The sequence below is a fragment of the Protopterus annectens genome, chromosome 5.part0, assembly GCF_019279795.1.
Source record: "Protopterus annectens isolate FY-2018-M chromosome 5.part0, PAN1.0, whole genome shotgun sequence".
Lineage (NCBI taxonomy): Eukaryota > Metazoa > Chordata > Ceratodontiformes > Protopteridae > Protopterus > Protopterus annectens.
The window spans coordinates 354,766,063-354,793,564 of NC_056735.1; the positions used below are offsets into that span (position 1 = coordinate 354,766,063).

At 39.4% G+C, this 27,502-nt stretch overlaps 1 protein-coding gene across 4 annotated transcripts in view; it reads right to left on the bottom strand.

Moving 5' to 3' along the window:
• Positions 1 to 27,502, bottom strand: part of LOC122802629 — a 1,172,105-nt gene that overhangs the window by 383,850 nt on the left and 760,753 nt on the right. For all 4 annotated transcript variants that reach the window (XM_044072319.1, XM_044072318.1, XM_044072317.1 and 1 more), the window contains one exon: positions 24,169 to 24,309. In XM_044072319.1, the coding sequence (XP_043928254.1) occupies positions 24,169 to 24,309 (141 nt within the window). The remainder of the gene's footprint in view (positions 1 to 24,168; positions 24,310 to 27,502) is intronic.

Genomic DNA, 27,502 nt, shown 5'->3' on the forward strand with positions numbered 1-27,502 from the left:
GAAGTTACAGAATACATTTTTCCAACACTTTTGACATTTCAACCTTCTGAAAGAAGGGCAAATAAATTCACTATAATTTCCTGTAGCTATACACTGAATATCAAATACCATATTGATTACCATACTGAAAGACAACCTAGATGAATGAAAGCCAGCCACTTGTACTTAACAAACACTTTTATTCCACAGCGAGTGCTTTCGTCTCTACCAGCACCAGAGATTTCATCAGTATAAAAGAAACTACCAATGGACGTCCTTATATACACAAACAATTAATTATGTTGTACACACTCAACATATAATTACAATTACAAACATATTATCTAAACAAATCGTAAAATATAAGTATTCCAGAAATACAATAAACAGACATGCATATAATTTAGGAAAAAATATATAAAAAATACTTATAATTGCAATACTCTAAGTACACAATTAATGGACAAAACCTTATTCAACCTTGGGTTATTAGTAGCATTTAACTTCATTATCCAAAAAAGTTCCTATATTTATGGACATGTTACCATATTTTTCCATATTTGAATTAACTCTTCACTGTCTACTCTTCTCAGTTCTCTCCATAACACTGTTATATTTTTTTTTATTACAATGTGCTTCCTTCCCTATGACAATCAAAATTGGATTAACCAGTATGAGAATATTCCGATTTGTAGTCATCAATTTCCTAATGGCCTTTACTTTATTTCAGTATGGCGCAAATAAACTTATATTATACGATGCAGTGACCTTGGTCACTTTATTGGATGAACCACATTAATAATTCACCCTCTTTTGATAAAACTGAAAGGAAATTTATCAGGCTTCTCTCAATTACCTCAAACAATATTTCCATCACAAATTGTGGGGATAACCCTGTTCAGAGAACATACTGGTTAACTCATTTAATTCACCATAAAATTTCCCATCATCAGAAATTACGCTGGATAATCTTATAGCCTGACCCTTAGCTTTTTTTTTTTTTTTTTTGTGCGACATGGGATGTTGACTAGAAAAATACAGAAAACTATCTGAATAAATAGTTTTTCTGTAGGTAAATGATTTCAGTGTTCTTCTTTCTCAGTTTTATAGCCTGCCAAGCTGACCTCTAACTTACAGGAAGAATTCCCAAATGATGCGTGGATTTTAGGAATTCCAAACAGACAGGGAATGATAAGATATTTCACCTTTAAAAATTCAGGAATATTTATGTCAATCAGACCTTCAGTAAAGAAAATCATGGCAATGTAACAAAAGGGTAATAAAAAAAGTCATGAAACAAAGGATCATTTGTTATTAAATAAAGTCATAATGGAGAACAGTAAAAAGGGGAATCTAAGTATGGCATGGATAGACTACAAAAAAAGCATTTGACAGTATCTCACATTCATGGATAAAAGAGTGCTTAAAAATGTATAAGATACACCCCACACTGATTGATTACATTACATTGACCATGAAACTGTGGCAAACCATTTTGCAGTTAAACCAAGATAAAGGACAGATTATTACTCCAGGGATACAAATTCAAAGGGGAATATTCCAGGGTGACTCTCTGTCACTGTTGCTCTTTTGTCTTGCCCTTAACCGATTAAGCTGTATACTTAACAGACTAGGTCAGGGCTACAATCTGGCCCCCAGAAAATAAAGTGTAAAGACTTCTCATCTTCTTTTTGTAGAGGATTTTAAATTGTATAGCTCATCAGATGAGGAACTGAAAGCACAACGGCAAGTGGTCAAAACATTTTCAGATGATACAAGAATGTAATTTGGTCTTAAGAAATGTGCAACATCAACCCTTAAAGCAGGAAAGCTGCAGCAACAAAAAAAAAATCAGTGTGGGACAGGAATGTGATATAAAAGAATATGAGCATGAGGGAATGTATAAATATTTGGGAATTGATGAAGGATCAAATAAAATATGAATAAAGCTTAGTAAGGAATATTTTAGAAGACTTAATACTGAAAACAGCGTTGAGATCTAGGAACAAAGTCCAAGCTATAAACCAAGTTGCTCTTCCTAGCCTAACTTACAATTTTGGAGTAACTGACTGTCCCCAAAAGGTGATGGATAGGTAGGACAGGAAAACAATAAAGATGCTTCAGGCACATCAGATATTTTACAAAAATTGGTGCATGCCAAGTCTATATATTCCCCATTCTTAAGGAGGTATGGGTCTCCTCGAAATTGATTACATGTATAGATTTGCAGTCGTGGGACTGCATACATATCTGCTGACCTTACAAGACCCAAACATAGTGAAAGTTTTGAAACATGAAGAGAATAAGTCTAACATGACTTCTTTGTTTAGTTTAGCAGAAGCATATTGGTGTCAAGTGGGAATGGAAATCAAACCAGAAGTAGATGAAAATCAGGCTGCAACTAAATGTGCCAAAAACCAAAAGAAAGAATACAGGTGTGGTTTGGTTTGGTTAAGGTGAAGGATCAGATGAGAAGGCAAGAAATGTGGAAAATGCATAAATATAGTTGCAAGCATAGAAAACGCTTGGAACAACCTCATGTTGATCAGGACAGAATACAGGAATGGTTAAGGAGAGCTGAATTTAAACCAAAAGATGAAAGGTTAATATTGGTGGTCCAAGATACTGGACTAATTACACATTGATTTATAAAGTCCATTGAACATGTGGAAGAAACAAACAAATGTAGGTTTTGTAAAACAGAATTGGAAACCATCACACATCTTATTGCTGGTTGTGGTATACTAATGGCAGAAGGATTATATACTGAAAGGCATAATAATGTGGCAAGATTGTTGCATTGGAGATTGTGCAAACATTATAATACTGAAGTAGCTGAAAAAAGTACAGTTTTGTACCTACCATAAATGTAGATGTTCGAGGATCCCATTGCTGCAGTCCTTACTATTGGGTATAGTCCGCATCCAGTCGGCCCGAATACCAGAGTATAAGGCTGACGTCGGTCAGGGCGCATTAGACTGACGTCAGTACGTCAGGGTACTAATGCGCATGACCGACGCCATATCCTCAGTCTTTTCTTGCCCCAGATGTCAGAAGACCCTAAAAAGACAAGGCCCAAAATACCTGCACCAAAAATATGTACAAGATATACAAGGACATATACAAAAAACATATGCATGAAACCTCACCTACACAACCACCCCTAAACACAGAGGGGAAGGAGGGAGGGTAAATTGGACTGCAGCAATGGGATCCTCGAACATCTACATTTATGGTAGGTACAAAACTGTACTATGTTCTTCGTTCCCCATTGCTGCAGTCCTTACTATTGGGTAGAATCCCAAAGCAGAGGGAAGGGAGGCTGGCAAATCATAAAGAAGCAGGAGCTGACAACATGCCTTGCAAAACAGCTGTGGCAAAACCAGCCCTAGACTTAGAGTAGATAGGAAGGTGATAATGCTTAGAGAAAGTATGCACTGAACTCCAAGTAGCTGCTTCCAAAATATCCTTAGTTGCCACCCCCCTTAGAAATGCTGTTGTAGTGGCAGCAGCCCTAGTGGAATGAGGCCTAATCCCAGCTGGAATCTCCTTGCCATGATGGGAATAACAAAATGCAATGCAAAAGCCAATCCACCTAGAAATAGTTTGTTTTGACACAGGCTTGCCCTGCGAACTCAAAGCAAAAGAAACAAACAACTGCTGAGACTGCCTAAAATCCTTAGTCCTGCTTAAATAATAACGCAATTGCCTGTGTACATCTAAAGTGTGCAAAATCTTTTCCCCTTTATCTTGGGGGTCTGCATAAAAAGTAGGCAAATGAATAGTCTGGTTTAAAGCCACACTAGAAACCACCTTAGGCATAAAGGAAGGATTAGTACGTAATGATACCCTATCCTTATGGAAAATCAAAAATGGCTCTACTGCCATAAGGGCCTGCAACTCAGACACCCTTCTTGCAGAAGTAATAGCCAACAGAAAAGCAGTCTTCCATGACAAGTATTTCAAGTCAGCAGTAGCTGCAGGCTCAAAAGGTTGTAGAGTAAGTTTTTCCAACACAAAATTGAGATCCCAAGCAGGAGTAGGAGCTCTACGTGGGGGTCTTATATTCTTTGCCCCTCTAAGAAACTGCTTGAACAAAGGATGTGAAAACAATGGTGGGTCACAATCATAGTGAGCTGAAATCGCTGCAGCATGAATCTTAATAGAAGAGAAGGACAAACCTTTGTCCAATAACTCAGTAAGGTATTGAAGAGCCGCACTCAAATTAGGCTCAGAAACCTGCAAATTCTTTGCTGTACTCCAAAATAAAAATCTCTTCCATTTTTCTGCGTACACTTTCCTTGTACTAGGTCTTCTAGCTTCCATAATCACATTTAAAACTTGTTGAGGAAGTTGAGACCTGCTGTGTTTCAACACAGAATATGCCAGGCTGTTAGATGAAGAGAGTGAAGCTTGACATTGAGCAGATGACCATCCTGCTGAGACAATAGATGAGGAATCAGAGGCAAAGGCCATGGAGGCTTCCTTACCAGACTCCGTAGTAGTGGGTACCAGTGTTGCCGAGGCCAATCTGGAGCTATCAAAATCATCCCTGGCCTGTCTTGTCTGACCTTTAATAGTACCTTTGGAAGAAGAGGTAGAGGAGGAAAGGCATACACATGAAGGTTTTTCCAACTGAAAGACAGAGCATCCACTTTCCAAGCTGTGTGATGAAACCCCTTTGTGCAATACTGTGGCAGCTGGTGGTTTAGTGGAGAAGCGAACAGATCTATGTCTGGAGTTCCCCATGACACTGTCAATGTTTGAAATACATGAAGATCCAGTTTCCACTCGTGGGGATCCATGATTTGTCTGCTTAACACATCTGCTAAGGAGTTCTGTGCTCCTGGCAGAAACCTTGCCTGAAGAGTTAGTTGCAAGCTTAGCGCAGTCTCCCATAAAATCATTGCTTGCCTGCATAGAGGATAAGAATGTGTTCCCCCTTGCTTGTTGATGTACCACATGACAGTTGTGTTGTCTGTTAGAATCAACACCTGCCCTGGAAGAAGTAACTCCTTGAAAGCCATTAATGCAAACTGGACTGCTAACATCTCCTTCATGTTGATATGTAGATGCAGTAGTCTGGCAGGCCACATGTCTTGTATCCACATTCCATTTAGATGAGCTCCCCAAGCAATGTCCGAGGCATCTGTCGTTAAAATCTGACTCGCCTCTGGCCGGGTCACAGAGAGTCCCTTGTTTAGGTGACATTCCTGAGCCCACCACAAAAATTCTTTTTGAAGGCAAGGTATTATTTGAATGACAGTGTCCAAATCCTGGCAGTGCTGTGTCCATACATTTTGAGATACCATTGTAGCTTCCTCATATGCAGTTTGGCATTGGGAAGCACCAGAATACAAGATGCCATGAACCCTAATGCTTGAAGGACTGTCCTTGCAGTCAGCACGGACTGATGAGATAGTTGATGGAAGTAAAGTGATAGACTCTGTTGTTTGTCCGGGGTTAAAAAGGCCATCTGGGCTGCTGTATTCAGTCTCACACCCAGAAAGCACATGTCTTGAGAGGGTACTAGACTGGACTTTATTTCGCTCACAGAATACCCTAGGCATCTTAGCACTGCTATAACATGTTCCAGATGCTGTACAAGGTCTTCCTTTTCTTGAGCCAGAATCAGGCAGTCGTCCAAGTAAGGATAGATTTGAATTCCTTGAAGCCTGAAGTAAGCTATCACTGGAGCCAGAACCTTTGTGAATACTCTGGGCAGTAGATAAGCCAAAGGGCAATGCAGAGAACTGATAATGAGAATTTCCAGCTCGAAACCGCAGATACTTCCTGCAACTTAGCCTGATAGGCACATGAAGGTAAGCTTCCTTGAGATCTAGAGTTACCATCCAGTGATCTTTGCCCAGCAGAGGTAAAAGCTGTTGTAACGTCAACATCTTGAACTTGGGAATGTCCAGAAAAGTGTTGAGGAGAGATAAATCCAAAATTGGTCGCCACGTGTTCCCTTTCTTTGGTACTAGGAACAGGCGAGAATAAAATCCTAGGCCCCTTTCTGATACAGGGACTGGCTGAATGGCCCCCATCTGGAGTAATTGAGAAACTTGCTTGTGAGCCTCTTTTCTTTGTGGAGGAGGAACGTCTGGCATGCCTTTTAAAGGGGGCATTGTATGGAAATAAAATCTGTAACCGTGGTGAATGATATCCAACACCCATTTGTCTTGAGTAATTAAATCCCAATTTGCTTTGAAAAGAGACAGTCTTCCTCCCAAAGGAGCTGCCAGACGGAAATCTACTGGCAGCTGAAAAGACAGGTCATTGGGTCTGTTTACGAAAGGACTGACCCCTGCCCTCACCAGAAGTCTGAGCAGGCGAACTCCCTGTTCTAGGCCTAAAAGAACCTTGAGCCCTGCCCCTACCACGTCTAGACCTACCCCTAGACTGAGAATCATAAGCAGGATATGTCCACCCCTTAGCCGGCCAATTTCTACTAAATTTCGGTGGCTGCACCTGCAAAAAATCTTTAACAGTTTGCATAGACTTAGCTCTGTCCTCCATTTTCTTTAAAACTGCTTCCACAGGCGATCCAAACAACACATCAGACTGTAAAGGAGCATCCAAAATCCTTGTCTTAACATGCTCAGCTAAATTCTGATCCTTCAACCAGGCATGCCTGCGAAGAACAGAACTAGTAGCGGCCACCCTCGAGGAGGCTTGGACAGCATCAAAACCACATTGCAAAGAATGCTTACCCACTTGTTCAGACACATGAACCAAATCCAGCAACTCTTTACACTCAATACCTCCTGCCAAAGCATCCACCTTAGATTTCAATTGTGAAAGGAGGTAATTCTGATATTTTAGCATGTGAAACTGACAATTCAATGCTCTCATGGCTAAAGTGGAAGAAGTATACACTTTCTTTCCCCACCTATCCAAAGCCCTTGCCTCTTTATCAGTGGGAACAGGATTTTTAACCACAGAAGCTTTAACACCTTTAGGCCCTTGAGAAATAGTTTCTGGGTCCGCCCTAGGACTCTTAAACAAATACTTATGAGCTTCGGGCACCCTATAATACCTATCAGGCTTAACAGGAGCAGGAGGCAAAGAGTCAGGGTTCAGGAAGCCTCTGCAAAACATCTTCCACCACATTCAACACAGGAGGAATAGCTAAGGGCCTATGCTGGGGTAAAACAAGAATTCCCTAAGCCTTTTCCTGGAATCAGAGTAATCCTGGCCTTCCCATTTAAAGTGCTCCCTCATGGAATGCAGAGTCTCTGAAAATGAGAAATCCTCAGGAGGAGTAGCTGTAGGAGTGGAATCATCCACATCAGAATCAGAATAAGTAGGATACTCCTGCAAGTCTTCCGCAGAAGACCCTGAAGCCTCTGAACATTGTTCAAAACAATCAAACTCTGGTTCCACCCTAGGCCTCTTATCAGGCGGGGGCATAGAACCTCTAATCATAGTAATCAAATCTTCTGCCATTTTAAGCATATGTTTCTTAGGTACAGAACCCGAAATGCTAGGAGAAGCCCCCACTGAAGCTAAACTAGGCCTACCTCTCAAAGAAGTTTTGGCAACAGAAGGAGAGGCTCTAACTAACTTGGGAAGAGAGGGAAGAACAGTCACCTGAGAAGCCCCCTCAGCCTGGCCTACCTCCTGAGAAGGCACATCCTGTAACAGTAAAGATTCTGCCTGGGACTCCATGGAAACACCTGGCAAAACCTCTGGCTCCACTGAGCCTCCTAAAGAACCGACGTCCGGGACTGCTGGTTCATCAACCCTAGGCTTCGCTGTTTTGTCCTTGCGCTTCTTGGACGAAGCGGGCGTCGGAGCATCCGACGGCATTTTATAATTGCAACGCTTCCCAAACACTAACCTGGCACAGTCTAACCTCCTCTTAATAGTGCGTTTGTTAAACCTAGCACAAGAGCGGCAACCAACAACGTCGTGCTCAGGCCCTAAACAAGGTATACACAAGGTATGGTAATCCCTATGAGGTATCTGTTTCCCACAAGAAATACAGTTATTCACTTTTTCTGACATCCGGTAAAATACTGAGGCAAGAAAAAACAAAAATGTTCCCCAACGGGGTACTTAGCCAACTCTGTTTCGGTCTGAAACTCCGGTTTCGGAAAGATTTCAGAACGCCAACCTGCACTCGCAAAACTGCTTCTGCATCGGATCACGCGGCAAAAAAGACTGAGGATATGGCGTCGGTCATGCGCATTAGTACCCTGACGTACTGACGTCAGTCTAATGCGCCCTGACCGACGTCAGCCTTATACTCTGGTATTCGGGCCGACTGGATGCGGACTATACCCAATAGTAAGGACTGCAGCAATGGGGAACGAAGAACATCACCGGAAACACGAACCACAAAGCATTATACAAAATTATGAAGTTTACATTACATAGGATCGCACATTACCAAGAGTTCAAAAAATAGCTGTGAGAAAATCAGATACAATAGTCCATGAAAAGAAGACAAAAGTAGCATTGATCACTGATACTGCTACACTCATTGACTACAGTGTCTTACATACAGAGAGACACAAAGTTATAATATATCAGGATTTGCAAACAGAAACGAGGACAATGTGGAAGAAGGATACCCAGACAGTTCCAATAGTAAAAGGAGCAACAGGTATTCTAAAAAAAGAATTTACAATCATACTTAGATATGTTACTGATGCATGTAACTCCATACAAATTGCAGGAGGAGTCATTACTGGGCACATTGTGGGTGCTGTGAACACCTTTATTAAAATATCACAAAGGCACACATACATTAATAGAAAATAAAATAAAACCATAATAGAATTTTTCCCTTTACACACATTACACGTTACATCTTCTTTTTCTTTATAACAACTGTCTTTCAGTCCAACAGACATAATTTACTCAATTCCTACCTTCCCTTAAACCTCTGTCATCCTCCTGAACATTAGTCTGCACGTACTGTTACCACAAATTCCAATTATTTCTATCTAATTTACTCCTCCTCTTTTCTAAAGATCCCTTTTCCAGTTCTTTTATCTCTTTTACAATATTCAGTACTTCTACACAGTTTTAGATTTCCATTTTCTAGTAATTACTTTTTTGGTAGCCAGTAAAGTTAATAAAGGCTTACTATGCCTGGCAATTCAGAACATGTGCCCTAGCCCAAAATAGTCATTTCCTTAGTTACAGCCATTTGCTCCCCTAATAATTCTGACAGTGCTCTGTACGAATTTCTTAAATCTGTCAACTCATTACACTCCCAAAAAACACATCCCAGTCGCCTCTTTCTTCTCTATCACACTTCAAACATTTGCAGTCTACCTGAGGAAGAATTCTTCGAAGTCTGCTTGCGGTATAATTTTTTAATACATTTATTTATTTACAGTTTGATGACCGAGGAGGTCAACGTGCTCAAGGAGCCCTTTTTCAGTGGAGGCCTGGGGAGAAAAACTCCATAATACATAGTAAAAATAAGCAAATATTAATATTACATAGTAAAACTTAGTAAAGTATAATCATAAAATAGAGGAACATACATTACATACATACATACTTGATTACAGAAAAAGTTGTACAGAGGTTAGTTGCACAGAGGAAGTTGATCATGTGTACATGGTGATAAAACTAACAATTGTAAATCATCTGTACATAGTTATAAAAACTAACATTTGTAAATACAATTTTCCAGACAAGGGGTGATAAAGGTGGAAAGTACATTATTTATAATGTATAGATTCATGATATTAATGTATAGAGAGAGGCAGTTGTGAACTAGAAAAAGTGAAGTGTATACATAACATCTTAGGATAATGAAGCATTGATGTTCTTTGTCAAATAGCATAAAAAAATTATGAGTTGGCAGTACAGAGAATCATTCCCAGATGGGGGAGAGAGAAGACAGGTAGTAAATTATTTACAATATATACATTCAAGATACAGATGTTAAATTAAGTCTCTAACACCTATGCAAACACTTGTTAACAAAATCCTAAACCTTCTGGGTATTGTTGCATACTTGGAGTCATATATATGCCCTCCCATTTTTCCCTTGTAAATTGCATTTCCAGTCTCTCTTCTCAATCTTTTCTAACCTTCTCTGAGTGATTATTATAGTTATCATACAATATTTTATATGCCTTACTAATTATCCCCTTTTTAACAGCAGCTTCTGTTCTAGCCTTGACTAAAAAATCTACAAGAGCAAGTTTGCACATAGAACTCTTTCCTTTGCCTATACAATGACATCAGTCCCTGATAGCGAAGGCTGTCTCTAACCTACAGTCCAAATTTTTTCTTGACCTCATCCCACTCTATTACTGCTCCCTCTCTAGTTATTTGCTCCCATTATCTTGGTTCCTTTATTAGTCTTCTCCTGTAAATTCCAGCCCCCTCTTGCCTGTTTTCTGTACCCCTATTTGCAGTCATCCCTATTGGCAAAATCTCCTTTTTCCATTCATGTTGCTGGCTTAGTCCTTAGAATATTTTCTGCAACTCTGTGAATATAATATTCAGTAAAGTGGTTATTATTCTCCTTAAGGAAATGCATTCAAACCCCACTCTCTCCTTATTTCTTGAACTCCCCCCAGCTTCCTCATCATCCCTTTCTACTTTGAATTATAACCTTCTGCTTGTATTATGCATATGAACCTTAACTGTGTAGCTGTATAATTTCTCTTCAAATTAGGTAATCCTAAACCACCTTGTTCTATTGGAAGGATCAGCTTATCCCACTAAAATCTTGCCCTCTTACCCTCCTAGATAAATTCCTTCAACTTTTTATTAATTACTGTCCACAACTTTTCCTGTTTGATAAAAATATGTCTCATCTGTATATAAAACTAAAGGGACAAAACACGTTTTCACTGCTTGTATCTTACTATCCATATCCATAAATAAAAGCTTCCAGTTTCTCAGTTTTTTAATTATTTTGTTTAGTTTCTTCCCATATATCTTTATCTGCCATAATAGAACCCTTTTTAATCCATACTCTTAAATTCATCCTATAATGTTCCCATAAATAAAGGTATTGCTGAACCAAGTCATGAGTGGGCATCAATTTATAGCTATAGTCTGTTTTATCTTCTTTACTTTTATATCTTGAAAAGACTTGAAAATGTCTCAAAATGTTCAACAACACATATAGGTTCCTTTACTGGATTTATCAAGTACAACATAATATCATCTGCAAATAAACTAACATTTCTTGATTACTATACCAATTATAACCTTGCAATTCTGAATCCTTTATTTTCTTTGCCAATGGCTCTAAATAAAAAGCAAACAACAAAGGAAAAAGTGGGCACCCCTGCCTACCTCCCCTACTGAACACACAAATTATTGGAGAGCAACCCTCCCACTTTAATTCCTACCTCCGGTCCTTCATATTTCATCCTAATTAACTTTATTTTTGTACCAATGAATCCGAATGCTTACATTGTTCTACTCATAAAACTCCAGCTTACTCTGTTGAATACTTTCTCTGCATCAAGACCCAACAACAGCAGAAGTAGTTTCTGTACATTCTGCTTCCCTCTGGATCATCATTGTTCTATTCATGCTGTCAAATTTTTGCTTTCACTCCACAAAACCACATTGATCCATATTTGTCAATTCTGGTAACACCTTTGCCATTCTTTTAGATTGGTATACAACACATAAATTCTGTCAGAGTTCCTACTACTGCATTCATGTCTTCCATACCTAATATTTTCATACATTTCTTCAGAAATCTACCCTCTTTTGTTATATTTTCCCTTCTAGATTCCCCTGATACATCACTGCAGTTGAAAATCAAGTCCCATTCCCCACCTATAAGTAATATTTCATGCTGAAAGCTGATTATTTCTCCCAAATGTTTCTTAAGCTCTGTAATATCAGTTTTTGGTGGAATATAAATACATGCCAACATAATCCTCCTCCCTTGCCAATACTCTGTTACTGCCAGAAATCTAGCATCATTGTCTTTTTTTTCCTCTTCTACTACTACTACTGAAGCCCATCTAGCAATCAGTTTTATTATTCTCCTTTTCATTTGCCACTGATATTCTGCTGAATATCTATTCTGAAATCCTTTCTTTAATAAATTCACATACCCATTTATTTCCAAATGTGTCTCATGCAGCACTGTTATTTGCAATACAATTCAGTATTCTTTTGTTTTTGTCTGCACCTGTAAGGCCATTTACCTTCCAAGGAACTATGGATAGAGTAGCCATTCTGATAAGAAACTATTTGTAATGTGTATTCCAAATGTTATTCTTACATGCACACACTGATTGGCAAGATAAACTTTTATACAACTGTTTCTTATCTCTACTTAAACCTATGTCACATTTTCAATACTTTTTGTTTTAGTGAAAACCCTGAAACAAATAACTATGTACATTTTTAGAAAACTTCCATTCCCTATAAAATGGAGTGCAAGTCTCCAGACAGGGACAACTGCCCCAAACTGACAGCTGCACCCACAAGGATAACTAATCTAACATTAAAATTATCCATGCTAAAGCACAAGTTGCCACCTGTGTTCTCACTTGCATCAATTGTTGTCTGCACTTATATTCCCCATCCCAGATGTAAAAAAGAAACAGCTTGCATGCTTTCAGAAAAACATTCATTTATGAACCCTAAAAAGTGCATTGGGTATCTTTAAATAAAACTAATGTATGCACTGTTCCATTAAATACATTAAATTGTTACAGCTGCTGGGGAGGTTACTATCTCTTATTCACTTCTCATAATTTTAAACTGTATTTTTTCACTGAACTGCTTGTCCTTAAACCATTACATTTCCCTCAGAACTCTGAAGATTAATTATTTGCACCGGCAGGCATCTTATCTCCACGCAAAAGTAATCAGCAAAGAAAAAAACAGATAAAAACAATGCAGATGCTTGAAAGAATCTTTGTAAAATTCACTCAGAACAGAATGTATGGAATGCCCCTGGCTAACTGCCTTCAGCTGCAGACATCTTATCTATCAGTGAGATAATTTGTTAATGAAAAAAAGCAAGCTAATATATTTTCAGATGTAAGAAGATTATCATTTTTCATTCCTTTCATCATTGTGTCTTATTTTTCAAGCCTATTTGCTCACAAAAATGTTCATAGCCTAAGCAAAGGGCATTAGTCTAGACATCCACCCTTGTAAAATAAGGGAAATTATCATCTTAGTTCTACATATAATATAATCAGTACACTTTTGTACTCCATGCCAACACTGATCATCTCATTACATTAACTTAGACGTACTTCTGTTCAACCTTTCTTTTCTTGCTTATACTGTAAAATCTATATTTCCTACAACTAAAAAAATACTTGTTTACTTTAATATTTTAAACACATAAAACAATCAGTGGAAAGACTACCCACACACATTTAAAATACCCCCGAATGCACACTATACAAAACTGCTTTACAACACAACATGCAATTTATATTAACAACCACCTCACGACCCAACACATGCAACACATAGACCACACAGTCAGAGTGTCAAACAGTCACAGCCCTTAAGGCCAAACAAAATGCCAGACACACTTGTCATTGGTGATTCCATAGTCAGACACACTGACGTCCCGCTCACCAGACTGAGTAAGGAGAAGGTCACAGTAAGCTGCCTGTCGGGTGCTAGAATCCACCACATAACGCAAGCACTCAGGTCTCTCAACAGCAGGTACAAGTACGACTCAGTCATTGTCCACGCTGGTGTCAACGACCTGAGACGTACCTCCTTGGACTACATGAAAAGGGACATCGAGGAGCTCTCTGATTATGTAGCCCAGGCAGGTATGATGCTGACCTTGAGCAGTATCCTACCTTCACCTAGAATGATGCCACAATACAGTGATAAGATGATCAGCTTTAATAATTGGCTTAAATTCTGGTGTCATTCAAAGGGGATCCAATGTCTGTCTGCCTGGGATGACATGCTGGACAAGCCACGCTGCTTCGCAAGGGACGGCTTGCACCTGTCACCCTGGGCTTCCGGATATTGGCAAAGGCTCTTGCCACCCCATAGTGCCTTTTTAGGCAAGGCTCAAATTCTAAACCTACCACCCTAGAACACCAAAAGGAAAAAACTAAGGGTAATGCTGCTCAATGCCAGAAGTCTCAATCTCAAGATGCACGCACTCGAGGCCCTTCTCAATATGGAGAACATCGATGTCTGTGCTGTGACAGGAACCTGGTTCAAGGCTCCTGAGAGCACCCCAGCACTAACAGGTTTCACTTCATATCATGCGTTCCGGCCCCAAAATCCGGACAACACCAAGAAGGGAGGGGGGGTGTCCATATTCATAAAGGACACCCACACCTCAAGGTTGGTGGCAACGCACGATGCATCGGAGACCATCCAGGTGCAATTAACCATAGGCAAGACTGCTCTGCAATTTGTAGCATGTTACAGGCCACCCTCTCAAACTCAGGAACCTCACAGGGCCTTCCTGAAAACATTGGAGGGGATAAATGTATCTCCAAACACCATCATACTAGGTGACTTCAACTACCCTAATATAGACTGGGAACACTACTCAAGCCCGAACACTCTAACCCAAAGATTCCTGGAGTTCATAAACTCAAATGCCATGGAACAACTAGTCACCATCCCCACAAGAGGAGAAAACATACTTGATCTCATCATCACGAACATGGGATCAAAAGTTTCAACACCGGAAGTATACCCCTCACTGGTGAGATCAGATCATAAACTAATCTCGCTGGAGGTCCTCATCCCCCCACCTGAAACAAAAAAGACCACAGTGAAAAACTTCTCAAAAGCAGATTTCACACTTCTAAAAACTAGTGTGGTCTCCTTTAAGGCCCCTGAGCCAGTGGTAAACATTACTCAAACCGCTGAATCACTTACAAATGCCTTCTACCAGCACCTACAGGACTGCATGGATCAGGCAATCCCAAACAAAACTAAGACTCTCTGTACCAAAGGCAAGCGTCCAGTCTGGTGGACCCCAGCCATAAACAAGCTCTACAACAAAAGGAGGAAGCTACTACAAGATAGAGCAAAATCCTTGAAAGGTAAGACACCTTTGATCATTATATGTAAAAAACTAAGAGCTCTCATAAAATCATCCAAGGCAAATTTTGAGAGAAAAATCGCCAAGGACTCTAAAGACAATCATAAGGCCTTCTTTAGCTATGTTAGAAACCTAGGAGGAAACTCCCAGATATGCTCAGAATTAGTTCAAAATGATGTGAAAATTACTGAACCTACACACATTGCCAACATACTGGCTGACAGGTTCAGTGCAAACTTCTCCCAAAAGGAGAGATATCTATTCCAGAGGATTGTAGCCCCCAAACATCTCCAACGCCCAGGTGAGAACTGCCCTCACTAAGGCAAAAAACACAGCATCCATGGGACCGGATGGTGCCCCGGCTGTGTGCTTCACGAACTCAACGAGGAATTAAACCCACAGTTAGGACAGCTGTTTAATCTTAGCCTCACCTCAGGATACGTACCCAAGGAGTGGCGCACGGCGACTGTGGTCCCACTTCATAAGAGCGGTGCCTCCACAGACCCTGGAAATTACCGCCCCATTAGCTTGACAAGCCTTATCTGCAAAGCCATGGAGAGGATCATAATGGAACTCATAAATAAAGACATAGGGAACTTGCAGACTTTGGATCCAACCCAGTTTGGCTTTGTCAAAGGCAGATCCTGCCTCTTAAACTTGGTTGACTTTTTTGAGACAGTCACCAAGGCCATTGATGAGGGAAAGGCAGTCCATACAGCCTACCTCGACCTGGCAAAGGCCTTCGACACAATACCCCACTCAGGTATCATCGAAAAACTCATCAGCTTGAATGTAAACCCATACATCACAAGATGGGTTGCAAACTGGCTAAGTGACAGAACCCACAGGGTCAGAGTTGCTGGAGCCATGTCAGACTCAAAGCCTGTCACAAGTGGTGTCCCACAGGGCTCAGTCCTGGGTCCACTCTTGTTCGGCATCTACTTTTCTGAAGTACAAGCAAACACAGGAGGGTTATGGCTGACAAAGTTTGCAGATGACTGCAAACTGGGCCATAGTCGAAAACACATCTGACACAGATATCCTCCAGCAGGGCCTCACAGAAACGGATAACTGGTGCCAGAGCCATGGCCTGAAGTTAAACGCCAAAAATGCATAGTCATACCCTTCGGGAAAAACAAGGTTACCCCTAGTTACCATATAGGTGGCAATCCACTGAGCACAGAAAAAGTCATCAGGGATCTGGGGACCCAGGTTGACAGTAGCCTTTCGCTTGACACTCATGTTGCTAAAGTAGTTAGGAAAACCTTCTATATCACCCACCTGATCATGAAGGGATTCACATCTAGATCAAGGGAGGTCATCGTCCCCCTGTACTCATCACTCATTAGACCTATGATTGAGTACAATGCCCGTTCCGAATGTATCTGACCAGACACCTGCTGCAGTTTGAAAGGCCCCAAAAGTTCCTCACCAAAAGGATAAAGGGTCTCAAAAATATGTCTTATGCTGCCCGACTGAAAGAACTCCAGCTCTATTCAGTCTCATACCGCTTGCTCAGAGGTGACCTGTGCCTGACATATAAGGCCATGTCAAACCCAGATTTGATGAATATGCTTCACCTCAAAAAATCTAGATCCCTCAGAACCACAAGGGCGGGAGACTTAAACCTTGACACGGTTATAAATAGAACATGCTGGAGGGACAGATTCATCACCCAGAGACTCCCTATGCTGTGGAACAAAATCCCGGTACATGTGAGGCAGAGCACCTCGCTGGCCTTGTTCAGAATCTTGACCAATGGATGGGAGATCGCAGATATACCCCAGGGATTACTTCAGTGTCACTGCTTGACAGAGGCACAGCAAAATGATAGGCATAGTTTTTATTCAAACTAAAGGGGTGGCGAAAGCCACATAACTATGGGCTAGGCTTATAAATGCCCTTGGGCAGATAGCCTAGTATGAACCTATGAATCTATGAACCTATGAATTTGTTTAAACAAATACTAATAAAAATAAAAACTGTTTTCTTATTCCCTTTAGTGCCCTAAACATTAAATACATATTGTTGGGTATATGGTTTACAATTCACCCACACGTTTAACAAAGTCAACAAAAGTACTGTCTTTTCCCAGCCACTTTTATTTGCAAAGCCATATTTCACCTGTGTAATTGGCACTTCATAATCTCACATTTATTGACTAATTTCAGTGCTGTTGGTCTTCTTCCTGATCATCTCTATCTCCCAACTCTACATTCTCGTTCAGGTTCAAGGTACTCCTGATTTGTCTAGACAATTCCTGTTTTTTTTCTTCTGTCTCAAGCATTTTCCTTTGGAACATTGGAAAAGGTTTCACTGGTAAAGTCTCTCTGTGAACTTTACTGTTAGAAGAATAATAAGCAGAGTCCCTTTCTGCTTGCTGGCCGACTTTTTGTAGGATAAACATTTTTTCTATTTCCTCCTTAACCTGTCTGCATCAAAAAATGTCTTCGATCCTCCAGGAAAAAAACCCTCTGAACACAGCTGGATAATGCAGCTTGAATCCCACACCTGTCTGTTAACATTCTCTGACTGCTGAGACAAATTTGCTTCACTTCTGCCTGGTGTACAGTGAGTAATTATTTTCCACAAACACTGCTCTGTCCAATTTTTAATACTTTGCCCATCTACCACAGTTTTGTCAGGATCAACTCTTTCTGCTCATATAATTGCATCTTTACTAATATAGGTATTTGCTGCTTTCTCATGACAAGGTTTGGAGAATATACTTGATGTGCCCTTTCAATTGACAAATCCTGCTCTGGAACACCAATCCAGCTGCTTATTTGTGCTTTCTTAAAATTAATAAAGTCTGTTCCTTCCAGTTTCTCTGGTACAGCAGAAAACTTCAGGTTTTCTCTGAATGCTCTGTCTTCTAACTACTATTCTCTGAAAAACAGTTTTTTCTTGGGAAGCTTCATACTCGGCTAGCTTTTTCTTCATTTCAACCTCTGATTTTTGCAGTTTTATCAATTCATCTGAACAGTTAGTTAAAGCTTTTTTATTTTTTTTTTCATTGTTTTATCTGAGTCGATATATTCCTTCAGTGTTTTATTGATTTTAATCACCTCTGAGGACATTTAATTTATTCTTTCCTCTAAATTATTGGAAGCATTTTTTTTTTGCCAAAGCTGAGGCTTGAACTGCTTTTTGCTAAACAGCTGCAGAATCTTCCAAGACAGTGTTTTCACTTCACTTTTCTGGTTGATTTTTAGTTTTTTTTCCAAATTTCTTCTTTGTTGGCATCCAGGCAGTGGACTTACTAGCCAGTAAATGAACTTTAACCATATGCAGTTTCAAAGGCACTCCTTTTTTCACACTGGAAGAGCTGAAGTTAAGCTGTTGATCACTGTACAACCATCTTGGAAGTCCAGTGATATAAGTATCTTGTTCATTTTTACTAAGATATGCATTTTGGCATCCATAATGACAGATAACCAGTAAATATTGCCAGCAAGTGCTAACTTACACAGTATTTATGTTCATGAAGTTAGATTCTTCATTTGTCTATGAAATGCTGTGTTTCATAGAATTGCACCAGTGATATGAGATATCAATACATTCCCCTGGATATCACCAGCATGCCTTTCATGCAAGCTGTCTGTGTAAATGCATTGTGCATCTACAAGGTGCAAGGGCATATGCATGTGATTCAGTGTCCCATAGAAGGAAAGATTCTCAATCTGTCAATTTGTTTTTCTATAAATTCATGGAGGTAGCTGCCAGTACTAGTACATTATGGATGTATGCCTGCTGTGCAAAGGACAGCAACATTATGCTCTATCTCCAATAGAGCTGTTGGAACCCTATGAAAGTTCTTTCAGGAAGCTGGATGCCTGGCATGAGCTGGTAGCTCTGCTGTCTAGTGCAATCAGCATCTCATGTACCTTTGTGCAGTACATGCCCTAGTTTGATGATCTGCATCACCACTGCCCTGGGGCTCTCAACAGGTAGGAAGGAGAAGTTAGGCAATGAAGTCTCAGATGGCATAGTAAGTATTTACCATATTTACCATATCTGTTGAGTAGAGTACTACATTTAATATTTTTAATCTTTGCAACATGTGTCTTCCTGGTTCTGTGTTTTTACTTAACTTATAGATCCTCAGATATCCCAGGATGGCTGCTGTGGGTGGTTGTCTGTTGCATGTGCTATTTGTGACAGCTGTTGGGTAGGGGCACTGCATTGTTTTGTTAAAATGAGCACAAAGCAGTGACCCTGTGGCATAGTGGGTAACCATTTCAAGCAAGAACTCCTCCTCTTTAATCACTGCAGGCTTCACAATGGTTATGTCAGAAGCTGTGTCTCTCTTAGCAGCGTCCTGCTTTCTATACACTAAGATAGAATACACACTCCAGTGATAGTATGGTACCCCTGTTTTCTCCAGTCAACTTACCACTGGTATGCTGTTATTCCCACTTGCTGGCTCCCTCACCTTTTGTTCCTCACCTTCTTTCAGTGGACATTTGTATGCTACATGGCCCCTCTGATCACATTTAAAACATCTAACCCTTGATCCTGATTGTGTACCTGAACTAGTAGCTTCCCTGTTACTGGTGGACTCTGTTGGGACTGGTTAGGCTGCCCACCACGGGTTCCCTTATACCCATGTGCACCACTGGGCATCCCCTTCTTGTGCAGTAGTGCCCTGCTTGCTAAGTACAGATCCCCTTTTCTCCCCAGCTCATCTGCAGAGTTACACTACTGGTCTGCCAACCAGATTTCCATGTCCTCAGGCAAAGTGCTAAGGGCTTGCTCTCTCACCAAAAGGTCTGCCAGCCTTTCAAAAGTGGTAACCTGACACCCACTCACCCACCTATGAAAATAAGTGCTTAACTCAGCAATATAATCACATACACTTTCATCTGCCTTGCGTCTATGCTCCCATAACTTTTTTCTGTAACCTTCAGGTGTTAATGTAAAACATTCCAATAAAATTTGTTTAACTTTATCATAGTTTAAACAATCAGTATCAGACAATTTATAAACAGCAGTTATAGCTTTGCCATGGAGTAAGGGGGTCAGGAACCATACCCAGAGCCCTTGGTCAACATTATACTGTTTACATACTCTTTCAAATATATGAATAACATGATCAAAATTATCATCCTCTGTAAATGTGGAAGAAATTTACTGACCTTTATTGCTTCTGGGGTTCAGTTATTCCCTTCTCCATTACCTCCATGACCCTGTCGAACAGTCAGCATCTTCCTCTCATGTTGGCGCTGTCTCTCCTTTTCTTCAGCCTCCAAATGCTGCAGTCTCTCATTCTCTTTGACCTCTAAATACCACAGTCTTTCTACTTATTCTAGTTCCAAACATTTATCCTCCAGTACAAGTCTCTAACTCCAGATGATTTTTTAAGTCCTCTGAGGAAAAGGTGAACTGCCCTGTTTCTGAAGGCTGCACAACCCCATCACTAGACTGGTTGTCTTCCTGGTTGCTAATCTGTGCTGCAGCTGCAATTACAGCTGAAATCATTTCCTCTTTAGTCAGGTTGGCATGCACCAGTCCTTTGGCTTTGCACACCTTGGCCAACTGGTTCTTTGTCAGCTTGCCATGATCCTCTGTTGACATTTTAGCCTGCTTTCCCTGACTAAGCTAAACTAATAAAAATAAATAAAACTGTTGCAAAAATGAAACTGTACATTTACCTTGTGGCTGCTGAGAATGCACACACCTTCAATGATAACTGCCCACAGGCTACTGAATTTCAATTAATACCCCACCATTGCCACCAATATGGGACTGTCCCTCTCGGCCAGCAATCAAGGAGCCTTAATCCTCACCATTGACATCAGTGAGGGATGGCCACTAGGAACAAAAATGGATATAGAAGCAGCTCTCTGCACCAAGTACAATTTCCCTTTACAGCAGACTGGGAGCACACTCCAGATCTGGGGCTGGACTCTCACTATCTCTCTCTCTCTCTCCAGGCCCCAAACAAAATGCAACACTGTCCACTTTAGAGGTCTGTGTCCCTGCTCCAAGTAGCTGACACACACACTCTTGGATATTTAATTTTCACACACAGACACACACACACACACACACACACACACACACACACACACGTGAAAGGCTGGCACAGATTTACCAGCTGTGCCCCCTCTGCCCAGACTATAAGGTAATTACACTGCCACCGGTCAGCTACTCTAAGGCTCTTACAAGGGTACCCAGTTATATTGAGTACAATTAATACTAATACAAATGGTAGAGCTTAACCAGTGTAGCAAGGTTTCCAGGAGCAGACACAGTGTCACTAAAATAAGCATAAGTATTCTTAAGATGTTAAAAGTATTCTCTAAAAGACCAGCCACAATGAAAGATATAGAAATATTTAGTAATAAATAATAAAATAGAAACAATGAGATTACTGAATAGTTGCAATAACACCAGAGTTTCAATCACAGGAGATATAAAAAAGTTGGGTAGATTCACATAGATGCAAAATAAATAAAAAAAAAAAAACAATACTTAACTAATCTCACTATATTTTCCTGAATGACTAAAGAATTAATGTTCCTTAGTTAAGTTATTTACTACGGCAAGTCAAGAGCTTTGCTAAGATTTGCTGCAGCCTCTGAAAATTATAAAACAATTTCAAAAATTCCACCCTTCCAGGGTAGAAATTAGTTCACCCCTAAGGACAATACAGTAAATTCCTAGTCCTGATTTTCCCAGACATTTTTGTCTCTGGCTGCAATTAGAACTGTAAGATAAAATATTTATGGCCTAAACCAACTCATTTAATTTTCAACCTATTTTTCAAAATTAGCTGGACAGAGATTAACCTCTTCCCTTCCAGAATTCTCTGTTAAAACATACACATTTAATCAGTTATAACAACACTGTCTGACATACATTTATATCTCTTTTCTGTCCAGCAGGATCCACTTTTGATGCATTTTTAACACAAGCATCTGTACAAATCAGTGTGACAGTCAAATGACAAAATTCTTTACAAAACTCCAGCTAGCTATGCTAGCATATGTTAGGCATGCACTGCCTCATTCTCCCTGGCACAGACAGCACAGTGACCTACATAGTTGCTTTCCCCACCCCCTTCTCTGTGACAATGTCCAAGGACTACTCCCCTCTTTGGACAATGCTACTCATCAGGGAGCATCACTGATGGGCATCCCTCCAGTGGGTTCTCCCATCCCTCCTTGCCACTGCCTCAAAAGCCTGAGCCACTAATCAAACCCAGGACGGCTGAGCCGTAGTTACAGCTTTATCCCTTTATGCCAAAGCACTGTAGGAAGTTAATAATCTTTATGTATAATAGAATTTTCCACTGTTTATGTTAAGTCAGGGTTGTAAAATCTGGTCTGAGTAACACAACTATTATGACATACTAGGACAGTGCTCAATTTGTGTTAACAGTGTCAGTTTAGATAGGATTTCTTTATTTGCTTATGCTACTGGTTTTGAGGATGTGCGAAAGGTCCATCAGTGCATAAAAATCCAGCTACCTGGTATGGCAATAGAACCCACAACCTTCTGCACCAAAGGCAAATCTCATACTTGTTGAGCTCCTAAGACTGATTGATGGGTCATATACTGATAGATGTGGCTTGAATTTATATATCATGCCTAGTTTTTGACTGATTTTACTTTTAAAATAATATATGTGTGTTTGCCAAACTTAAGGCCATTATGTGATTATTCCCAGTATTTAATTTGATTACCTTGGTCAGTGTGAATATTACTCAGTATTTTTAACAAAGGTGTTTGATCAGAGATCTGAACTTTGTTTAGAAGAGGTATCAGGACCTAACAATTACTTTTTTCGTTTCTCTTTTTTTTCTTTTTTGCATTTAGAAGAAGTTTCAATCTAGTCAGTCAGTGTTTAAGGACACTGAAGGATTGTTGCACAATATTGGGAAGTTCTTATAATGAGGTAGCATTGCAAACCTGGGTGAAGTCACTGGCACACTGTATCTGAGCAGCCTTTGATAATGTTTTATACATGTCATTGATAAAGACTGTAAACAGCAGATGTTCAAGATGGATACCAGTGGGACTTCAACTGTTCCCTGTTGGTAAATGGAAAGGGTATTTTGCCATTTTACACTCTGTGTTCTTTGGACTAGGCAGATTTTAAACACAAAGATTGCCTCTTTTCTCATATTTAGGTGACCTATATTTGAAGTAGATGTTGCTAGAACACTGCATCAAAGACTTTGGACAGATCTAGGAATACTGAGGCTACATGTTCACCTTGGTTTTGTGTTTGCTGATATGGTCCAGAAAAAACAATAAGGTAGATTTGGTATTGTAGTTAGGTCTGATAACATGTTGAGTTGCATATTTATCAATTATACCTTATCTGCAGCACATCCCTTATCATGCCTCACACTTTTGCCCTGTCCTTTTTAAAATGTCTGATTTTCTGATAAATTAAATTTAGTCAGTAATGTCAGACATTACAGTTTTCTACTTCTTATTATTCAGAAAAAGCTTGTCAATGCAAAACTTTTTGTTATATTAAGTTTTTAAGTTGAAGTTTGTTCCTGATTTTCAGCCTTTGTCCCCTGCCCCTTTACTTGCTTTGTCTGTGATTCTTGGGCAAAAAAGTTGAGAGCTACAGCATACTGAATTTGGTTAAACAGCCAAATAGATACTTATATATGCAGTTTCAACAATCTTTGGTAGTAGGGATAAAATGACAACCAGTCTAAAACTGGACAGAGATACAGAGGTTCCACCTTTGTGGGTAGGTAATATTTAACATTGTTTCCACTTGCTGGGAATGGAGAGTTTGTTAATGGATCTTTTAGCGAGTAAAGTTACTGTGTAGACCATTGATTTAGCATCTCTGTGCAGAAGCTTGGTGGAATATTATCAGGTGTAAGTGAAGTAGATTTTAGCTTATTTAGTAGCTTTTTGATTTGTGCAACTGAGTAGAAGTATGTGAGCACGCTCGCAAGCACACACATTTTAGACATTTCTGTTCTTGACCCTTTAGTCTTTTATGCTGATTTTATCACTATGATTTCTAAACATTTCCTTAAGCCCATATATTGCTTCTGTAATGAGAAACTTAGAAAATATTTCAAATTTCTGAAGTCTGCTTTTGGAAAAAACAAGTTCAACTTCTCATTTTAAATCTAATCATTCCATTACAAATTAATTATGCACACAATGCAACTCAAATAAAAAAAATAAATATATAAGAAAACCAGTACCTGACTCTGATGCCTGCAGCTGAAATGCTGACTTCAACTTGCTGTATACTGCCAGCATGGCCATTTCTCTAGATGGATACACTTCCTGAGTTTCAAAAGTTTTTTGAAGCTCAACAGTCACCTCAGAAAAAAACGGAATGGCTGTGTGAGATAATAAGTCAGTCAACACATGAGAACAATTATTTCTTAATACAGTAATCTAAACACATAAAAAATATCTCATTATAAGTCGAATAAGCATCAAACATCAGAAAACCACAGTATCGGAGTATAATCCGTATATGGCGATGCAAGCTACTTTGTTTTGTAGGAACAGCAATTCCCACAATGATAGCTGCTCTTTAATTAAAATAAATAGGAAACTAAGAGGAGTAAACAAGTCAAACAAGTCCAATTAAGATGTCAAAATAGCATCACTGGCTAAAGACAACCAGAAGGCTTTTTACAGATATGTCCGAAACCTCAAAGGCAGCACACATCAGTGAGCCAAACTGGTGGACAATGGTGCCACCCTCACTGAGCAGAGCAACATAGTGAATTAGATAGATTCTCATGGCACAAACATCTTACAAGAGGGTCTAACAAATAACTGGTGCAAAAGTCATGGATTAAAACTCAGTCCCAAGAAATCCATTATAGTGCTGTTTGGGAAAACTCCCCAATAAGAAACTCCTAAGAGCTGACATGGTAGTTTGGGATCTGGGAACATATGTAGCCTGTAATCTGGCCTTTAACCAACATGTGGCCAAGCTAGTAAGAAAATAATTCTGTGTTGCCCATTTTATAAGTAAGGACATGGTATCTAGGTCTAAGGAAGTCATAGTGCCACTTTATTCAACCATTATCAGAACCATCACTGAGTGTAATGCCTCCTTCAGTGTGTACCTGACCAGACATTTGGAACAGTTGGAATGGCCACAAAGGTTTCTTATAAGAAGAATCCATGGTATAAACACACTGCATCATATGGATCATCTTAAAGCCCTATCTTTACACTCTGCCTCCTACAGGTTACTGAAAGGTGATCTGTGCCTGACATATGAGGCATCCTTGGATCCAGTTCTGATGGGCGGTTTGCATATTTGCAAAATGAACAGCATCAGAAACACTAGGTCCAAGGATTTAAATTTTGCTTGTGACATAAATAAGACATGCTGATGAGACAGATATGCGTCTGAGAGGATCCCTAGGGGTTAGGGTTAGGGGCAAAGGGACACATCCATGTGAAGCAGAGTCCATCACTAAACATATCTAAATGTAACCTTGATCAGTGGATGGGAAATCAGAAATTCACACTGGGTCTAGCCCTCATGTCTCTGACAGACAGGGGCAGGCTGTAATGTCCAAACTAACATACCCACCCCCACACACACATAACCTCTAGAAACCTCCTAACATACCCCACTTTTAATAAAAGCCCACAAGACAAAGGGACACAATTGGGTTGGATTGCATAGCTAGGCTTATAAAGGCCCTGGTGGTCGTTAGCCTAGTATATAACCATGAACCTAAGGACATAGGAAGCCAGTGGTACAGGACTGCAGGAGCCAAAAGATATGCAGGCAATGAGAGCACAACCAAGATTATAGTCAGTAAACATGAAACAACTCCCTACCATGAAAGTAGCAATGTGGGACCCATTTAACTTTACAGCACAGATCCAACAGACATCAATACACAGTTCAGACAAAAGATTTTAGGGGGTGAAAAACACTGAATGCAAAAAATATCAAAAGCACATTTGAATGAATGCTCAGATGACTGAATGATCATTTTACAGTGTTCTTAACTAGTATTGTGCAATAAAATTAATGTTTGACTAAAAAGGTTATAGTGGTTGGTGTGTGTGTGTTCGTGTGTGTGTGTGTGTGTGTGTGTGTGCGCGTGAAACTGTTTGCAGGTTAAGGTTAGGTAACAGGATACATTTATTGTTTTGTATGTTTGGTGTTGTTTGTCTTCTGTGCCCTTTTGTCTTGTGTAGTGATACTGTTAGGGAAAAGGTTTTTAGTAACTTCATTTGTGTGGTTATGGTTAGGGGCAGAGTTAGAGTAAGGGTTAGCACACAGACCTCCTTGCATCGCTTTACTCATGTGTACTAACTCTAACCTTATACATTACATTACTAGAAGCTTTTTGATTAATAGTACTACTACTGATATGATAAATGATCTGTTTTGGAGTTAGGTTGTATGATATAGGGTGCTTTTAGTTGGATAGAATTATTAGGTATTTTGTGATTTGATAGCATGAGTTTTCAGTGTTTTGTGCTTTCAGTGTTTTTTAGATATTTTAAGCACTTAAAATCGCGAATGTAAAAATATCGATCTTAAACAAATGAAACTCAAAACATCTAAAAAAAAAAACATAAAATAATAAAACCTACTTTCTTGCATGGTGTGGCAAGTCTCCTTGTGTCCCCCCCCCCCCCACAACCCTACTACTTATATATACTAACTTTGACATCACACAACAATTTGAAAGGGCAAATTCCCAATTCCCTCTCTACCCCAATCTTGTCAAAAGTACTGCTAGCACATTGCAATCTTCTGACTATTCAATCACATATGCCGGCATAAAAAGCAATCAGTATTCCAAATGTTCAGCTAGACAGAGTCTTCTCACATACACACACACAAACGTGTATGTGTGTGCATAGATATATATATATATATATATATATATATATATATATATGTGTGTGTGTGTGCGCGCGATTTATATATATACATATATATATATATATGTATGTTAATCATATACACACACACACACACACACACACACACACACACACACACACACACACACACACACATATATATATATATATATATATATATATATATATATATATGCGCATATGTGTGTGTGTGTGTGTGTGATGAAAACTGAAGGAAAACTATATATATATATAGCAACAGCAACAGCAATAGTAATAGCAGCAACACACCAAACAGCCAATGCCTTTCTTCACTTTATTTTAAGATCTGGTACCTCGGCAATTCGCCTTCAAGGATCACAATAATTTACTGCACACTGTTAGCTTTTATAGTGCATATCCAAACAATTAAGCAATGATTCAATTAATCTAATTAATACACTGAAATTCTTTTAAAGTGACCTTGTGAATAACAACTTTAACATCTTCAACTATCATGAGAACATACAAATAACAAAATGTAATACCTTCATACATCATAAATAATTCATTCTTTAATAAAAATTTATAATAAAATATTATATTTTATATATATATGTATGCACACATGTTATTCAAAAATATTTTTCAAAATATTTGTTTATTTCCCAACTCCATCATGTGCCCAATTCTAAG